The sequence below is a fragment of the Hemicordylus capensis genome, chromosome 1, assembly GCF_027244095.1.
Source record: "Hemicordylus capensis ecotype Gifberg chromosome 1, rHemCap1.1.pri, whole genome shotgun sequence".
Lineage (NCBI taxonomy): Eukaryota > Metazoa > Chordata > Lepidosauria > Squamata > Cordylidae > Hemicordylus > Hemicordylus capensis.
Genome location: NC_069657.1, coordinates 36,266,986 through 36,286,409, shown reverse-complemented (window position 1 = coordinate 36,286,409; position 19,424 = coordinate 36,266,986). Strand labels below are relative to the sequence as shown.

The following is a 19,424-nucleotide window of genomic DNA, read 5'->3' as shown; positions in this document are numbered from 1 at the left end:
TCTTGGAGATGTTATTCAAATAGCTTCAAATATTCAGGTTCTTTCTGGAACACTGAATATTAAAATAAACTAAAATCCTCGCAGGGCAGGAAGAACCAAGCACGGCCAGTCCTCTCGCTGGCGTTCAGGCTCCCCAGCCACGGCCCCGAGCCTTCCCCTGACAGGCACGAACCCTCGCCGGTCCGCCCAGCAATTTCCTTTCCTTTCGCGAGCAGTCTTTTGGCCCTCTTGGCAATCCGTACACCGAAACAACTTCCGCTTCCGCCAGCCGTCTGCGACTGCTGCTAATGTTCTTCCGGTGGCCGGCAGTGAGTGAGCACAATGGTGAGCGAGAGGGGCTGTCTCAGGGCTTCGGGCGCTGCTGTTAGTGGCGCCCTGGTCTTGCGGTGGGGAGCCTCAATGGGGAGGTGAGCGGGGCGGTATCCCCTTCCCCCTCCCGCGCTTCGCTGGGCTATGCGATGTCATCGTCGCTCCCCTGCCGAGGCGGAATGGACGGGAGAGAAGAGACGAGGAGATCCGGCTAGTGGGAAGCTAGAGGCGGGGTGGGCTGGCGGGTGGTTTGCCTTGACACCACCATCCCATCCCCGGCTACAGTCCCGCGTTGTGTGTGTGTGTAACAGCAGGTCCCATTTTGGGAAGCCTTCTGTGGGGAGTGGAGAGGCTGTGACCTCCTTTTGCCCTGCTGAAGTCCGGTGCTTAAGTTGAGAAATGAAAGGCTTAAAGCCTGTCTGCACTCCGGCCACCTCTGACCTGGCATTTCTGGTTGCTGCTACTGCTACTTATATTCATTTACTGCTTCTCAACAGAAGTTCTTGAAGCGGGTTATGTAGAAAAATAGAGTAGATGAGTAAGATGGAGGAAATTAGTGTCTTAAATGGTTGTTTTGTATTTAACGGTATATCAAACTGCTGTTGTTCTTTTGTTTGTTTCTTGTTCTCTTGTTGTATTCTGGGTATTTTGACCATAATAAACATTACTACTACTACTAAATAACATGGTTCCCTGTCCCAAAAGAAATGTAAGGGAAACACCAGAAACAGCCACTGGAGGGTAGAGATGTGCACGGAACCGGTTCGGAGGCCTTTTATGTGCCTCTGAACCAGTTCAAAGAACTGGTGGTTCTGCTGGTTTGAAGGTGGTGGGGGTCTTCCTTTAAGAATGGGGGGAGGGTGCACTTATCCCTTTTGCCATTCCCCCCCCCCCAACGTCAACTTTTTAAAAAGCCCATCAGGGCAGCAGCGTACCTCCCTGCTGCCCCGTTGCCCTTGTCTTCCGGATATGACTGGAAGTTGCCTGCATGTGCCGGCACAGGCACGTGCATGTCACGCATGCATGTCTGTGCCAGTGTGCGCAGGTGCGTCGGCGACTTCTGGTCATATCCAGAAGACTAGGGTAACGGGCCCCGATGGGCTTTTAAAAAAACTGACGGTGGGGGGAAAGCAGCCATAGGGATAAGTGCACCCTTCCCCCACTCTTAAAGGGAGACCCCCACTGCCTTCGAACCGCCCCGCCGTAGTTCCATGCACATCCCTACTGGAGGGATGCTGTGTTGGGGATAGATAGGGCCAGTTGCTCTCTCCCTGCTAAATGTAAAGGAATCACTGCTCTTAAATCATCACATTTTAAAAATGTTTTCATTTTTGGGATTTGCCTGTGTATCCACACCTACATATGCACCATGTTCATCCTTGGGGCAACCCCATACTTTATGCTGCAGATATACAACACTGCCTGCACACTGGTGTTTCTCTCAACAATTAAATAAAGGGTAGGACATAGTTGTGCCTTTAGCACACAGATTCATGTATTGAATAACCTTAGTCCAGTCAGCACCTATAGACATATTTATAGCCAGGTGTCAGACCCTGGGCAAAATTGCTAGACTTAGTGAGGACATTGTGGGTAGGTGGAGAGTGTAAATGAGCTTCTCTTTATCCCATATGAACATAGGAAGCTGCCTTATATCAAGTTAGACTGTTGCCAGTCAAGATCAGTATTACCTACTGATTGGCAGTGGCTCTCCAACAGTGTTCTCTCTAATTTTTTTTAATCTCTGTGTGGAATGAGTTTTGTTCTGTGTGGCGGTATCAAGGCAGTGTGCATGCACATGCATTCAGAGTGGGGTCTTCCTGATTCAGCTTGAGTGGGATCTAAAATTAACTGAGCGGGCATAAAAAAACATGTGGCGTGTACACATGCGCACGCCTTAGAGGGAACACTGCTCTCCAAGATTTCAGGCAAGAATCTTTCTCAGCCCTACCTGGAGATGCCAGAGATTGAATCTCGGAGCTTTTGCATGCAAAGCAGATGCTCTGCCACTGAGCTATAGCTCCGTCCTCTTGACAAGTAACATACTTAGAACAGGAACAGGGCTGCCTGAGATTTTATTGAATAATTATTCCTCTGAATATCCTAGTCTAGGTGCTGCAGTTAAATTTCTAGGTGCCATGGCTCCCTGGTGCCTGGAATTTGTCAAATCCTGAGGAATGTCATTTGTGTTTTACATGTCAGTTACAGAAAGCACTGGAATACACAGTAGTCAAATCTGCTGCATCAAGTGTGAAGCTGACGTCAGTGCTGAAAGAAGCTTACTGTATATATTCTTAAGACACTTCCTTTTTTCTTATGTATTATCGTAGGCATGATACCTAGAATGTTTAGATTCATGCTGTAAATCTTTTGAGTATCAAAAATCTCTAGAATCTTTAGGCACACAAGGTTAATTGATTCTTAGCATTTCAATTGATCACCTGCCTTTTTTTCATTAGGGTCAAAGCCAGAGTGGTGGACATGGTCCTGGGGGTGGCAAAAAGGATGATAAGGTAAGTAAGATACAGCAAATCCATATTTTTTGTCAGGTGTATTCCTTTGAGAAATGCAACAAATGAAGTTTATTTTAGAAAGTGTCTTCTGTGCTTAGAAAGTAAAAGATGCTTTTTTCTCAGTGTCATAATGGCACTTGACTAGTCTTGCTATCCATTCTGTCATTTCTAAAATATGTGCTTATTTTATCTGTTCTAGAGTAACAATCCTCTTTGACCAATTGAGAAGTTTGTTGAGGACTGACTAGTGTAGCACACGGTGAAGTCATTCACACAGTCAAAAACTGTATTCTACCTGGGCTTGGGAGCTGTGTGTGCTCCCAGTGTTCGGTTGTGTGGAAGCAAGGTAAGAGGAAAGCCTGGGTAGAAGTGATTGTGTGGAAGCAAGGGAGACAGAAAACCTGGGTAGCTTTTCCTCCTACCACACAATCATTTCTGCCCAGGTTTTCCTCGGGTTGGCAGCAGCATGGACAAGGTGCTCAGCACATATGATCATGGGCTGTTGGTGCACTTGACATAATCAGTAACTGCACTTTGGAGAGCACAAAATTAGCCACTTTCAAAGTGTGGTGTCACTTGTGCTTGGAGCTAACCTGGGGATAATGTTTTCAAAGGTGTTTTTTGTTGTTGTTTTGGTATGGAGTTGGCAGGCTGCTCTGTTTTCATTCAGATTGTCAAGACAATTATTGTATGTCATAGAGGGAAGTCCAGTCCCACACCTGTCTGTCCTATTTATTTGCACAGCAGTGCTAGCATTTAAGCAAGTTCCATGGAGTTGACTGTCACCATTCTGCCTTTCTCCTTGGTTTTTAAAAAAATAATTTAAAAAGGATAAGAAGAAGAAATATGAGCCCCCAGTTCCAACTCGAGTGGGGAAAAAGAAGAAGAAAACAAAGGGACCAGATGCCGCCAGTAAACTTCCACTGGGTAAGCACAGTTGGTTTGCAGATGTGTCAATGAGGGGCCATAGCTCAGTGACAGAACAGATGCTTTATCTCTAGAAGGTCCCAAATTCAATCCAGGTTTGCATCTTTCATTAAAAAGCTCAGGTAGCAGAAAGACTTAACTGCCTGAGACCCTAAAGAGCCATTGCTGGTCCAAGCAGACCAGTATTGGGCTAGATGGACCAATAGCTTCAGTGCTTAGTATAAAGCAGCAGCTTTTATTTTTGAATCCTCTGCATATTGTGCCACAGAATCTAGATTTCTGTACCTGTGGATTGCCAGTTGTTTGTCACTTTTAGAGCTGAATTTAGGATCAGGTTACTCTGTAAACACTGGAGGCTTAATTCCTACTTACATAAGTAAATGGCATCTTTTACCTGCATTAATTCATTAAAACCCCTCCAACTCAAAAAACAGTTTTGAAACAGTTTTAAAACTGCTATAGCAAAGCAAAGAAAAAAGCAAATAGCAAAGCAAAGAAAAAAGATCTACTAGAACAGGGTTTCTTAACCTTGGGCCCCCAGATGTCGTTGGACTACAACTCCCATAATCCCCAGACATGGCCTTTGTGGCTGAGGATGATGGGAGTTGTAGTCCAAAAACATCTGGGGGCCCAAGGTTAAGAAACCCTGTACTAGAGCATCATGTCTTACCAGCGTTCCCTCTGGTGCATCTCTCTGGCATATAACCTTTGCTCATAATAATATTTTGACATCTAAGCCTTGAAAGTTGATTGTTTTGCCACCATTCAAGTCCAGGAAGACAGCTACCCACACTTTCACCAAAAAGCAGTGTCAAAGGCAGAACAAAAAGTGGGAATCCCTTACAAAAGGTAGGAATTGAGAGCCCCTTTAGTTTACAGCACCAAAGAATGAGGAGAATGTATCTCACCACAGCTTCACCCCCTCAACCTGAATATGCTAATTTTAAAATTTTGTGTTCTTCTGACTTTTCTTTTAATTTTAGTAACCCCACACACTCAGTGTAGACTCAAACTGCTGAAGTTGGAACGAATTAAAGATTACCTTTTGATGGAGGAAGAATTCATTAGAAACCAAGAACAGATGAAACCTTTGGAAGAAAAGCAGGAGGTATATAAATACAGATATATTGAGAAGAAAATGATTTTGTGCACGTTTTTGTGCACCGCCCGGAGTCTTTGGAGTGGGCAGTGTAATTGCCTAATCTGCTTTATTCTTCTATCAAAATAGTCATTGCTTGGATAAACCTTGTGCCACAATACAAGTTAGTCTGTACAAAGCTGCAATTTATTTATTCCTTTTTGGAAAATTAGGGTTTTTAATGCACCATAACCTACACAAAACCTGGAAGTGTGATGTGATTGTACTCTCTGCTCTGTAATTTGAAGAACAAAGATTAGTTGGGAATGGATCTGAGAATGCAGCAATGGCTAAATCCTGATGTTATGTTAAAAGTCATTAATGATTTTGATCTTGATATGATGCTTGAAATTAGGTTTATCAGAATGAGCTTGGGCTACTTATTTCTGCGTGCCTTAGGCACATTGCATCATCTTCTTAGCTTAACCATGAAAACTGCAAACATAACTTTGAAGCATGAGTTCTGGGAGCCCCAGAACAACATAGAACTCTTTTGAGAAACTACTTGTTCTCATCTCTGCTGTAGATAAAATTAGATGGTGTGGTATAAACAGTTCATTTAAAAAATGCTTAATCATATAGGTGTCTGCCTATGAAAGTGGAATATAAACAGAAGCTCTTATTGGCTTGATGGTCCATGTTCCTCCTCAGGAAGAGAGTGCCTCTTATAACTCAACTACAAGGTCTGCTCAGGCATATCAAACATACACAAATTGAGCCCTTTCTCACAATCGGTGAGAAAGGGCTTGGGGCACACAAGGAGGAAGACTGTAAACTCTTCCAATGCAGGCGATTGCCCCATCTGTGTTGAGTGTGTGGATCTCGCGCCTACACAGACACCGACTTTCCCTAGTCATGTGGAGGATCAGGGGCCAGGAACACAGGCTTGGTGGGGTTGGTGGTCAGTTCTTCACACATGATGACGGCTTGTTTTTGTCTGCAGGAAGAGAGGTCCAAGGTGGATGATCTGAGGGGGACTCCGATGTCTGTAGGGACACTTGAGGAGATAATTGATGATAATCACGCCATTGTGTCTACGTCGGTGGGATCCGAGCACTACGTCAGCATTCTGTCTTTTGTAGACAAGGATTTGCTAGAGCCAGGGTGTTCAGTTCTTCTTAATCATAAGGTAAATAATGCTTGCTTTCTTAGTGGTATAGCCTGCCTCCGATTCAAAATGCTGAAAGTGGTAACTGTTATTAATATCTTTTTTCACATTGCAAATTTCTACCTATTGTAGTAAGGCCCAATGTGCATTTAAAAAAAGAAGGTGAACAACGTGCAGAGAATTCAGAGGACGACAAAATCATAAAAGGTCCTAATTGAGAGAAAGTTGGTCACGTCCAAATCCTTTGGTAATCAATGGGACAAGTTAGTTGTGACTCCCTTAAGCCCCATAAATTTCAGCAGGACCAAGTTTTGGCTTTTTTCTGGATTGGGATCAAGCAATATAATGAGGAAAAGCTGAAAACTTGGCATATTTTATTTAGATGAAATATCAGCTTTGGGATTGTGACCTGAGGGATGTGCTCATTTATCACATACCACAAGCCAATGTAGTGATTAGAGTGTTGGACTAGGATCGGGGAGACCTGAGTAAATAAATAAAATATCTACTGCTCTGTCCTACTCGAACTTCCCTGGACCTGATAGTTCAGGAAAAGTGGCAGTAAAAACCAACCTCTTGGCATGTTTACAATCAGAAATGCTTCTTGGCCAATAAAGCCTGAGCCATCTTCACTTGAATGTGTTTACAACATGGGTGATCTGGCTCATCCACATATACAGAAGCATCAGTAGCTGCAAAGGAAATATATCAAGCTGCTACATTCCTGGGAATTGCCAGTGGGTGACTGCACTTGTATATATGAATAGACCAGGTCACACAATGCATCCTGCCTGCAGGCAGTGGGAGGAAGAGAGCCTCATGTCATGCTTAGCTTTGGACCTGCTTCAAATGTCAGTATGATGTAAGAGGCATCATGAGAGAAAGTAGTCCTGGATCTATGTGATCCTGGGCATCCTTGTCAGATTTGTGGAGGTGCATTTGACCATGAAATATATTTATGGTAATGCCATTCATGCATTGCTACTTGCTTGCTTTGCGCTGAACACTCAGAGTGGGTTTTCGGTGAGTGACGTGCTGCTTGACTTGTTTGTGCTACTGCCTGTTTTGATTAGGTCCATGCCGTGATAGGAGTCCTCATGGATGACACAGATCCTCTAGTTACCGTGATGAAGGTGGAGAAAGCCCCACAGGAGACATATGCCGATATTGGAGGCTTAGATAACCAGATTCAAGAAATCAAGGTATTTATACTTCTGGCACTGTCTGATCCAGGAGGTGCTTCCAGAGCATCTGTTACACAGTGACTACTTATTTCAAAATTTCCATCCCAGATTTCTGAGTAATCTTCTAAAAACAGCCTAGTTGAAATAGCACAGTTTTTACTGCCGATGAAAAGTGGGCAGTGATGAGACCAGTGGGGTGTCTTTTGGTAGGCTCTTCCAGACTTTAAACGATGTAATATGATCTCCCCCTCCCCCAAGTATTGCTTTGATAGATCCTATTGCTTAGCTGTTTTCACTTAAAACTCCAGTCTTTTCTTAACCCAGTGGAGAGAAGTGACTACAATTGCTGGAAATAAATATCTGTTACACTTGTATTGTTCCTTCTTCCAAGGCGATTGTGCATTTTAATCTTGCCAGCAATATTGTCAGGTAGGTTACACAAAAAGCTTTGATAGCCTTGGGCAACTCACTGAGTGAAGATTTGAACTTCTGATCAAATCAGGACTTTGTTTCCAAAATGAACAGTTTGGTGTTAAGCTAGAGTAGAAAGAGTATTGGTGTTCTCTCAGATGTATTTGAGTTGTTGGCATTTGTTGTTTAAAATACTCAGAGTTAACATCCTTGGATAAGGGAGAACAAAAGTGGTGACCCATGAGTTTAAAGTAATGAGTTAATTTGATGCTAGATTTGGCTATCCACACAGCCTTGTTTTAAGGAAGTACTGAATTGCCATGCTATAAAAATGACATAGGTATGATTATAGTGTGTTTGGCCTTTTCTGTTTGCTTATTTCTAGGGGGCTATGAACCTACCTGTAGCATAGTCTGCAGCTAGGGCAGTTACCCCAGAGTAGCAATAATTTGGCCCACTGCTTAAAGCTAATGTGTGTTCAGGCCCTTGGGTAATGTGCAAATTGCATTCACATTTGAAAACTCTGATTTGGACATTAATACACTGCTTGATGGGTGAGGTCCCATTTTCGCTCTTACAGGGATCTCCAGATGTGGTTGACTACAACTCCCAGAATCCCTAGCAGCAATGGCTTTTGCTTGAGGATTCTGGGAGTTGTAGTCAACAACATCTGGGAATCCCTGTTAGAGGGAATGCTGGTGAGATCTAGGAAGAGCAATACTCACCTTTCTCCTCATGGTTACTAAGTGGTTCATAGACCCATGTTGTTTTCTTTTCTATAGGAGTCTGTGGAGCTTCCTTTGACGCATCCTGAATATTATGAAGAGATGGGTATAAAACCACCCAAAGGAGTCATTCTGTACGGGCCACCTGGCACAGGTACTCTCTCATATTTCATATATAGTTATTTTGTTTATTAAAAACTGTGTACCCTGCCTTTTTGTACCCTCAAGAACATAAAAACATACTTGAGCTGAGAGCACGCCCTCTCTGCTAACATTTTTAAATAAAATAAAAATACAATAACCATTAAAACCCACAAAAAACAGTGTAAATGCAACATGAAAAAAAGAGTGGAGAAAAACCACTAAAAAGAAACCAGCAAATGAAAACTCGAGGATTATCTTTAGATTCTTTTTTTTTTAATTGCCAGGACTGGTGCTGTCACCTTAAGATCAGGTGACAGGAGGTTCCATAATAGGCACATAAAAGGAAAAATTAGCTCGGAAAATTTAAGCTATCTATATCATTCAGAACTCTTATCTCATGGTTAGTATATGGATTAGAGCAGGGTGTTCCTTCTACCACTACTGTGCTGTTTCTAATGACTAGATGGTTTGGCAGCCTGGGTTGCACATGGGTTTACTTGGTTGGTGTGAAGAACTTACTGTATTTCCTTCCAGCTTATTTGCCCTCATATTGTATATGTAGAAGTAGAGTAGTTAGCAAAGAGATCAGGTGATTAGTCTCCTAAAGTACAGAGTGCTTTAGGAGGGTCACCAGGACCTACAAAGTTCATTGCTGTAGCATTGGGGGCGCCATTTCCTCAGTTTCTATTTGACCACCAAAGCGTCAACACCTCGGTTCTGGCTCCTCCGATTTCTAGAAACAGACAAACAAAAGGGAGAAATATTGATTTATTTGACTATTGACCTCAGAACAAAGGCACTGAGGATGACAAAAATACGACTTGTAGCTTACAAGGGAAAGCAAAAGGGCCAACCAATTTCGAGGCAGACAGTAGCTCATTGGTTGGTGGAGTTGATTGTGCAGACTTACAAGCAGCAGGGAATAGATCCCCCACCCACAATAAGAGCCCATTCAACAGGAGCATATGCTGCTTCAGCCACACATTTGTCGAGGAATAAAATGACAGATATTTGCGCGGCTGCAACATGGTCTTCACAGCAGCCGTTTATAAAGCATTATGCCATTGACCTGCAATTCTTGGAGCAGGCAAAATTTGGGAGAAGTGTATTAAAAAGGGTGTTGCCATAGGCTTCTGGGTCTACTGTGCCCTCTACCTTCTAAGAATCTAGCTAATTACCCATTCCTTATGAATGCAACGGATCACGAACCAGATAAACAGGTTGCTCACATGTAACTCTTGATCTGGTAGTGATCTGTTGTATTCATAAGACCCTCCCAAACCTCTCCACAGTAGTAACCCCCCCCCAAAAAAACACCCTTAATTGTAGTGGTTACCTTGAAGGATTGTCAGATTACAGTGGTCTACAAGAAACTGAGGAAATAGTGCCCCCAACTGCCGATTTCAACGAAAGCACAGAGCATGTATGAGGCAGAGTGGGCGTCACGAGGAGCTAGTTAGTCTACCCGCGAAGTCTCTATGCAGGCGCAGAACCCATTCCTTATGAATACAACGGATCACTACCAGATCAAGAGTTACAGGTGAGCAACCTGTTTTTTCTTTATTAAATACACTCAGGAGTACAATTAAAAAGCAAACAATCCTAATATCAGTGTCTGGAATAAGAGCCTTGTGCTAATTAACCATGAGAGACTTCATTCCTTCTGGGTTTTCAGTTCATCCATCTGGCCTGTTTGCAGAGGTTAATAGTTAAGCATGTGTATGCCAGTTTGCTAGTCTCCACCAATAACATGCATTTATAGACCTGTACTATAGATTTCTTGAGACTTGGTCAGATACGACATCCTGATCCCAGTAAAAGAGGAAGTTAGTCTTGGACTTGCACATGGTCATGCCTTGCAAAGTTTATCCAGGGACACAGTGTGTTCAGTGAGATCTAATGCAGTGTTCTACCAGCTCAGTTGTTACTTTCTGCCTTGAAGGAGGAGCAGGCTAGGTGGGCTATGCGCATGCATGAGTCTTCACTTCTGCATATGAGGTTCATGAAGGAATGTCAGATTACAGTGGTTTTCCTTTGGAAATTATGGCATCACACAATGTGCTGCATTCTGTATATCTCAAGGAAATGTCTCTCAAAACCTTTCTCTAGTGTTGTGCCTTTGGAAGTTAAGTGTTTCAAAATGTGTTTCTGCTGTGTATTGTTTTAGTTTTATTTTCTGTTGGGCTGCATCGGGCGATACTATCCCTGCTCATGCGATTAGGAAGGGGGTATGCTGAGAGGGTGCCCTAATGTGACATCCTCTGTGGATGTCCCAACATTCTCTTGGCATGTTCCTTTATCACAGGGGATGGGCTGTTCATGTGCTCCAAATACTTGTTTTAAAAACCTGTTACTTTTTAACTGTGTTACGATGTGTTGGGTTTTGTTTTACTTGTTGGCTAAACACTGCTGTACATATATTGAAAGGCAGTATACAAATTTTGTAAATAAAAATCATATTCTTCTGTTAATATAGTTGTGACAAGTGCTGTTTCCTCGGCATATATTTTTTTCTCAATAGCATAAAGGCAAATTCATGCCCTTCCCCAGCTTATCTGCTTTCTGGTGAACAGGTTTAAACAAAATATCAGTAAGTTCAAGTTGTAGAGTCAATTGAACTTATGTAAATACATTGGACCATACTGAATTGCTTATTAGCTTAACTTGGGAGTTAATGAGGTCATTCACACAATCAAAAACTGTGTTCTATCTGAGTTTGGGAGCTGTGCGTGCTCCCAATTTTCAGTTGTGTGGATGCAAGGTGAGAGGAAAACCTGGGTAGCTTTTCCTCCTACCTTACTTCCACACAATCACTTCTACCAAGGTTTTCCTCTCTCCTTGCTTCCACACAATTGAAAATTGGGAGCACAGACAGCTGCCAAACTCAGACAGAATACAGTTTTTGATTGTGTGAATGACCTCAATGTGTCTTAGGCTCCATGGGAAACTTGGCTGATGCACAGAGCAAGAATGCACCAGTGCAGTGAGAGAGCATCCTAACAGAACTTCTCAACTAACTGTGTTGGTGCAGCAGGGAAGCAGTGATTTTGACAACCTCCCCTTTCCCAGAGAGCGCTCTGTTTTACATGAAAATATGTCCTGGAGACTGTGCAACCCTTGGGGACATATTTTTGGGTGGCACAGAGGGCTTCCTGAAGATGTGGAGAGCATAAAAAATTGCCCCTTCTCCTCTGCACTGGTGCAGTTAGTTGGGAAGTTCTATTAGGCTGCTCTCTTGCTACGCTAGTGCATCCTTGCTCTGTATGTCAGCCCTTGTTAATCATTCTGAATTGCATGCATACATGTTTAATACAGATAAGCAAGAGTTGCTGTAATCTCTAACTTCCCTATGTTCTGAAAATCAAACAGGTAAAACACTATTAGCCAAAGCGGTGGCAAACCAGACCTCGGCCACCTTCCTCAGAGTGGTTGGTTCTGAGCTTATTCAGAAATACCTGGGAGACGGTCCAAAGCTTGTTCGAGAACTGTTTCGAGTAGCTGAGGAGCATGCCCCGTCCATTGTCTTCATTGATGAAATTGACGCCATTGGTACCAAAAGGTAGAGTGCTGCTGTCACTTCCACTCTTTTCCACAGAAAACTCTTTTTTGAGTTGATATTCCATTTTTTTCTCCAGTCATTAGGTTGTATCCAAAGGTTCCCTTCCTCTGAATGAATGGGAACCTTTGGATACAATCTGACATTAGGCTCTTGTGGCTCAAAAGCCTATGTTGCCCTCCCCAAAGGATCTTTTCTGTCGCCCCCAACCTTTGGCAATAACCTTATTAATTTATTTGATTTTTATAGCACTCTTCCAAAATGGCTCAGGGCTTGACAATCCCGGCTTTTATTTTTTAAAACTCACTACTAGCTCCTTTGGGAAAATACCATTTTTGATGGTAGAGCATGTGCTTTTTATGAAGAGGGTTCTTGGCCATTAATGTAGACAATACAGGCAAACCTCATTACTCACGGACTCTATAACCACGGTCTTGTGTATTCATGGGTGTCTGATTGACACTCGATTTCATTATCTGTGGATACAAAGGGTTAAAACTGATGTATCTGCTGCAGTTCCTAGAGGGCCAGAAGTGACCACAGATGTCGCTTCTGGCCGCCATTTTGTCTGGAGAAGTCAGGAGGAGCTATTTTGTAGTGCACTTCTTTAAGAACAACATGTTTCCCCCCACGGATGGGGGTGAGGATATTCCTGAGCACCTGGGAGCATGGTACAGTAAACAGTTTTAATTAGGGTTTTTTGGGGGGTGCATTTTCCCCCCATTTATTGGGTCCATTCTGGAGCCTAGCTCCCCCTTTCCCATAGGCATAATGCTTTGTTGCTCGTGGTAGTAGGCTAGGAATAGAACCCCTGCGAGTAAGGAGGTTAGAATATTTTTTAAAGATATGATGGCAACAATACGCTGGAGCCAAAAGCATGCCCTTTTAACAAAAACAGACAGGGTTGTAATTAATAGTGGACAGTTGCATTACTCTGAAGCAGAACAAGTTATGTATGTGAGTGCTGATGATGTTTATAAAAGTACATTGCTGCTTCTAAGTAATGAGGGGCTTTTCTGCTACTGCAATTTGGAAAACATAGTGAGATGGTACAGAGAAAGCTTGTAGTCTGCTGCAAGCAAGACTACACCATTATGAATCTGTGAGATCAGCCTCCCATCTCTCCATCAGCTCTGATGAGGGTCTCTTCTCCACTGGGCTAGGGACCTCGAAGAATGGTGGATGTAGGGTTGGACATCTCTCTCTGTGCTCTAGCCATAAAAACTGGTGTGCCTTAACCAGAGAAGTTATACTGCACTTTGAGTAAAATGCATATTAAATCTGATCTCTGTGCAGCTATTGTTTGTGGCATAATGTATTTGTTGTTGACTTCTTGATTACTTAATTGCTCCTTGCTAACTGTGCACCTTTGAAAGTGGCGATTCTCTTAGCAGGCAGGGGGAAGTCAGCTGTTTCTTTCCAACTCCAGCACAGCATCTCTCTCATGGTGGTTGCTGGTGTCTACCTTGTGTGTTTGTTTTCTAAGATTGTAAACACTTTGGAGACAGGGAACCCCCTTACTTATTTGTCTGTGTAGACTGCTTTGCGAATTCTTTGGTTTAAAAGTGGCATATAAATATTTATAATAATGATACTTTATTTCATGTAAAGGGAAGTGTCGTCATCTTCTGTGGAGACTGCTGCATGCAACTTATTTTGGTTCTGTTTCCTTTTTTGCTTCAAAGATACGATTCCAATTCAGGTGGCGAAAGGGAGATCCAGCGGACAATGCTGGAGTTGCTGAACCAGTTAGATGGGTTTGACTCACGCGGAGATGTAAAAGTGATCATGGCTACTAACAGAATAGAAACCTTGGATCCAGCTTTAATCAGGCCAGGTAGAAGATCATATTGCATGTCTCCCTTTGTTTCACATCACACTGGACTACTTAAAATGTAGTGATTACTCTATGATCTGCTTTCCTGCTGCATAGACTGCAACACTGAGTATGACACTTTATAGAGTAATCCAAGCATTCAGAGTGACCCAAGAAGCATTTGGACTAGAATTTTAAGTGGAAGAGTAGACAGAAGAACAGAAAGGGAGAGGCATGGGTAACAAAGGATGGAGAAGAGCAAATGAAGTTGCATGTACTAGATTCCAAGGTAGGGTGTGAAGGCACAGGATACAGGAGGCTTGGTGAAGTTAAGCAGGTCCAGGTCTGGAGAGGAGATCACACCTGCACATACCGCGTTGCGTTCCATGATGACCTAGTTACATTTCAACAACAACATAAGGATAAGGACTGAGGAATTGTGCTGTAGGGTTCACAGAAGCCTTGCTTGTTATGAAACATGCACATTCCTGAGCGCCTCAGAACGGAACTTCAATTTATTGATGAGCTTATCAGAATGGAACTTGCAACAACAACAAATACGTAGCTCCAGTAAAGACTTTTCAGGGGATACATGGCAGTTCTCAAGGGGAAAAACTAACCCCCAAATACCTGCTATGTATTCTGCTGGATGCTTTACAGCACAGCTGAGGGAGGAAGATACCAATATTAAAAATACTGTTTGTTTAATTTTATGGTTTTAAAATTATTGTATTGTTTTAACTTTTATATGTGTTGTTATATGTTGAACTGTTTTAACTTTTATATGTGTTTTAATTGTTGTTAGCCACCCAGAGATGTAAGTTTGGGTGGGGTATAAATTTAATTAATAAATAAATATTTCCAGCTTAAACTTATGGCTTTAAAGATGAAGTGGTTTAGACCCAGTGCGAAGTCACTTTCTTAAAGGAAGGCTTTGTTCTTCAGGCAAAAGTCTGAGCTGGTTGTGGTTTTTTTCTAATTTCCCCAGGACGTATTGATAGGAAAATAGAATTCCCTCTGCCAGATGAGAAAACCAAGAAGCGTATCTTTCAGATTCATACCAGCAGGATGACTTTGGCAGATGATGTTACTCTAGATGAGCTGATTATGGCTAAAGATGATCTGTCTGGTGCAGATATCAAGGTAAAATGTTTCATGTCAATTAAGTGTCCGCGCCACCCCCCCCCCCCCCCATGTTGAATCATTTCAGCTTCCTTTCTGTGTATATTTCATCCCTTCTCACTCAAAGCCCTATGGCAAATTTTATGTATGTATGTATTTTACATTTATATCCTGCTCTTCCTCCAAGGAGCCCAGAGTGGTGTACATAGTTATGTTTATCCTTACAACAACTCAGTGTTGGTAGGTTCGGCTGAGAGATATGTGACACCCAGTGAGCTTTCTCCTCCACACATAACTGTTTGGGTGTAGGCCAGTGCTCTTTGCTATGAGAAGCAACTCACTCGAATGTTCAAAGAGAGTCTACTCTGCACTTGGCAGTTTGTCCAGAAGTATCAAAATACTTGGACATTGGACTAAACATTCGGAGAACAGGGAAACTGGAAATGGAGAAGTAAGCGAAAGCTTCACAAGATGACCTACTTGACTTGAGAAGTTCTTGAGAGTCAGTGGGGCTTGCTGGATACTTTTCAAAACAACAGGGTTTAGGGACTTCAGAGACGTTCATCCAGATCATTTGTCTCAAGTCTAAAGCATCAGCAGCAAAACTGATAACATGTGTAACTTCCCACTTGTATGTTCTGTTTCCTTGCCCATCAGTAGTAGATGTCCAGTGATTAACACTCCAGATCACTTTCCTTTATTTCCTTGGCTACATAAATACACTGTTGCCCCATAATAAAATGTTGAGGCGCTTCACACGAGCAGTGTGAAGCGCCATAGGGGATTTTGCGGGGAGAGCGGGCTTGACCCGCTTTCCCTGCACACGAGCAGGCAGCTTGCTCTGGGCGGACAGATTGATTGCCCACACAATTACCAGCTCCGTCATGGAGCTGGTTGGGGCAGCGGGGATCAGGGGCCTCCTGGCCCCCAGAAGTACCAAAACGGGGACTCCCCACAACGCCAGGAGGCTTGTTGTAGCCTCCCCATCAGGGTGTAATCGTGAGTTGCTGCAGTGCGGAGACACAAGACCAGGAAAATGCAGCTAGCAGAGCACGTGCTCCGCTAACCTCATTTAACGGGGTGGGGGTGTGGGCATTTAAGAGGGCTGGCTGCCAGGAGCCGTGTGGCCCCCGTTGCAACATACAACCAGCTGAAACCGGTCTGGGCTCCCTTAGCCCGGTTTCAGCTGGTCGTGAGAATACCCTCCTTTTTGTTGTACAGGTGGACCTCAATATTCACGGGGATCCCTTCCATGGCTCTACCGCGGAAATTGAAACTATGAGATCGAAAGGGTTAGGTTCCCAGTCGGCCATTTTTGGCAGAAAATGTCTTATTTTCGCAGCCTTGCCAGTCTCTGCTGCTGCTCCAAGTCACTCTGTGCCTCTAAAGTGGCTGAAAATTGGCAGAAAATGGCCAGTTTCTACCGGGGGGGGACACTTGACAGTCTCTGCTGCTCCCCCAAGTCAAACTGTGCCTTTAAAGTGGCCGGAAAATGGCCGGAAATTGTGGGGTTTTCTGGATGGGAGCCATTTTGTGGCTCCGATTCCTAAAATGGCCAGAAATGACCTCTGCAGTCATTTCCGCAAGGTCAACATGCCTCCCCCCCGCACCGTATGCTGAGGTCGGGTGTCATTTCCCCAAATGCAGATACGTGAAACCGTGGATAAGGAGGTCCACCTGTATTTGCATGTTAGTGTGTTTTGGCACTTTTCTTGAATGCTGCGCACATTCATTGGACTCTGCTGAGATACAATGGAATGTGCCCTTCCATTGGCAGGAAAGAGAACAATATGTATGTATTGCAATCAGATTCTTTTGTTCTGTTAAATTACATACCAAGTTTAGGCTTTCATCTCACAGATTTGGCCATACAACACTGCAAGAAATAGCAATAGCAATAGCACTTACATTTATATACCGCTCTATAGCCAGAGCTCTCTAAGCGGTTTACAATGATTTAGCATATTGCCCCCAACATTCTGGGTACTCATTTTACCGACCTCGGAAGGATGGAAGGCTGAGTCAACCTTGAGCCCCTGGTCAGGATTGAACTTGTAACCTTCTGGTTACAGGGCGGCAGTTTTATCACTGCGCCACCAGGGGCTCAAATGACTATCAATTAATTTGAAGAATACTCTTTCATAGCTTTTGATGTGAGATCCATAATCAAATCAAATAAATAATAAATTTGCAATATATTAATCTTCCCTTTCTGGCAGGCAATTTGCACAGAAGCTGGTTTGATGGCTCTGAGGGAACGGAGAATGAAAGTAACAAATGAAGACTTCAAAAAATCTAAAGAAAATGTTCTGTATAAGAAGCAAGAGGGCACCCCAGAGGGCCTCTATCTTTAATTTTTAAATTTTTTTATTTGTGTCCTGGATTTGCTGAAACTTCCTTTCAGAATACAGAAAAAACATGAGACAAAGGGTCTTCTTGGGCAAAATGAAAGCTTGTGTTGGTGATTAAAGCATGATAGATTAATTCTTCTGTATTGTTTAACTCACTGTACAACACCTTATTTGCCATTAAACATTGGTTTCCAAATGAACAGGAAATTGAGTCAGAATTTAAGAAAGGATGGCTACAGATGTGCTTAGTGGCCTGTCTTGCTACCTATTATCCCATTAACTGACATCCCTATCAAGCACCATAACTCTTCTGGCTGGTTGTGACACAGCTTGGGGTATCTAATTTTCTAAGGCATACCCGTGGCTAGCTCCTGCGTGCGTGGCAGCTCCTGCAAGAGTTTGTGAGCAGAAGCACTTGTGGTGATTGGGCAGTGGAGATTCCATATGCAGATAGGGGTGAGGAGCCTGTGAGAGCAGAAGCACAATGGTGATTGGGCAGAGGGGATTCCATATGCAGATAGGGAAGAGGAGCCTGTGATGGTTAAGGTCAGTTGGAATGCAACTGTTACTGGTGGAAGATGTTCTTGATTGTAGAGGAGAAAGATCTATATATATAAAAGGATAGTGGGCAGGGTCTGATGAACAAGATCTGTTAAAGGGAAAGAGAGAGAAAGGAAGGGGGAAGAGCGAGTGGAGGAAAAAGAGAGGAAAATGGGGGGAAGAGAAAGAAGGAAGGGCGAGGGATGGGCTCAAGCCTGTCAGCAGCCTGAGGGGAACGAGTGGCCATGGCAGCGCCCATTTGCCGCAAGGAAGGTCCCAGGGGCTACCGAGGCCATTGGAGGCAGGAAGGCAAGGGAAGGGTCTGGGCCTGTCAGCGGCCTGAGACGAATGAGTGGCCATGGTGGTGGGGAGGTTCCTGGGTATAGGGAGCTGTAGCTTGGCCAGTAGGCACCAGCAACGCTGCAGCGATGACCAAGAGGGGTGAGGGGGGATGGCGTAAAGGGATGGAGGATTGACCAGGAGGGGTGAGAGAGGGATGGAAGCAACAGGTTGGAGGAGGAGCAGGAGTGTCGCTCAGGTGAGGGTGGAGATCTCTGAGGAGAGGGTGGCTTTAGCAATCAAGTATTAGCGCACAAATGCTCTATGCGAGGTTAAGCCAGTTATTGATTGATAATAATCACTAATCGAATATTGCAAAAATGTGTCCACAGAAGATATTACTGTTTCAGAAATAACAATGTGGTGAAGAAAATTATATGATGCTGTAGTGTTTGGAGAATTTATTTAGATAAGCTACTAGAAAATGAGTTGCAGAAGGTGTGTTCTTTCTGGGAGCTATACCAGATCAAGTCAAATTGACTTGGAGGGCTGAACAGAATCCTTTTCCATTTAATCTCTTCCATGCCTGGTCTGGTTCAAAGGGAAGAGCCAGATTCACTGAGTGACAGGCCAGATTTCCCAGAGACTGCTTGTTGGAAAAGTAGTTCATTGTCTTAGCTATATTGGTCTTGGAGAACAAGTCTGAGAACTCCTGGAAAAAGTACAGGTAATAACAGCCAACCTGTTCGAAGGGCGTGGTGTGTTTAGGACCCTGCTGTGCCCCTTGCTCCCTCCTGTCTTGCCCAGATTGAACTGTAGCATTGACTCCTTTGGCTAAGTCAGCCACCATCTACCTTACGCTGGAAGATCTGAATGTGGTCTCAGTGCTGCAAGAAAAAAATTTGCTTTTAGAGGAGAACAGTATTAACTGCCTGCCAGTTGCTCCCATGGGAGGGAGAACGTGTCATACCCTTATCTCAAAGTCCATGTAAGAATCTACCTTTGTATTGTTTTTGCTGTACACTGCCCAGAGATGCAGATTTTGGCCAGTATATACCTGCTCAAGGTTGCCTTCCAGTTCTGAAGGAGAAACTGGTCCATCTTTAATACCACGATTGAATTGTCAGTGGCCTCTATACAAGAGTAGCACATCATAAACTACCTCCAATCTAGTGTTCATTGTGCATTGCCATTTTATCAGTGGAAAGCTGACTGTATACATGCCCAGTTTTTGCAGCCTCCTGCCTATATACAGTGTGCTCTTTCAAAGTTCTGGTGTGGTTTGCATTAGATTCCCTATA

At 43.5% G+C, this 19,424-nt stretch overlaps 2 protein-coding genes across 2 annotated transcripts in view; one reads left to right on the top strand and one right to left on the bottom strand.

Annotated features, from left to right (window-relative positions):
* The first annotated feature begins 224 nt into the window (after window positions 1-224).
* PSMC1 (proteasome 26S subunit, ATPase 1) lies at window positions 225-17,504 on the top strand. The gene is made up of 11 exons (XM_053257191.1): window positions 225-324; window positions 2,769-2,822; window positions 3,653-3,749; window positions 4,733-4,857; window positions 5,831-6,016; window positions 7,069-7,197; window positions 8,373-8,469; window positions 11,829-12,018; window positions 13,701-13,852; window positions 14,820-14,974; window positions 17,173-17,504. The coding sequence occupies exons 1-11, from the start codon at window positions 322-324 to the stop codon at window positions 17,305-17,307; spliced, it is 1,323 nt and encodes a 440-aa protein (XP_053113166.1). The 5' UTR covers window positions 225-321; the 3' UTR covers window positions 17,308-17,504.
* NRDE2 (NRDE-2, necessary for RNA interference, domain containing) overlaps window positions 8,727-19,424 on the bottom strand; it is a 52,151-nt gene continuing 41,453 nt past the window's right edge. The window contains exon 16 of the transcript XR_008308848.1: window positions 8,727-9,192. The gene's annotated coding sequence lies outside the window, so the exon portion shown is untranslated. The remainder of the gene's footprint in view (window positions 9,193-19,424) is intronic.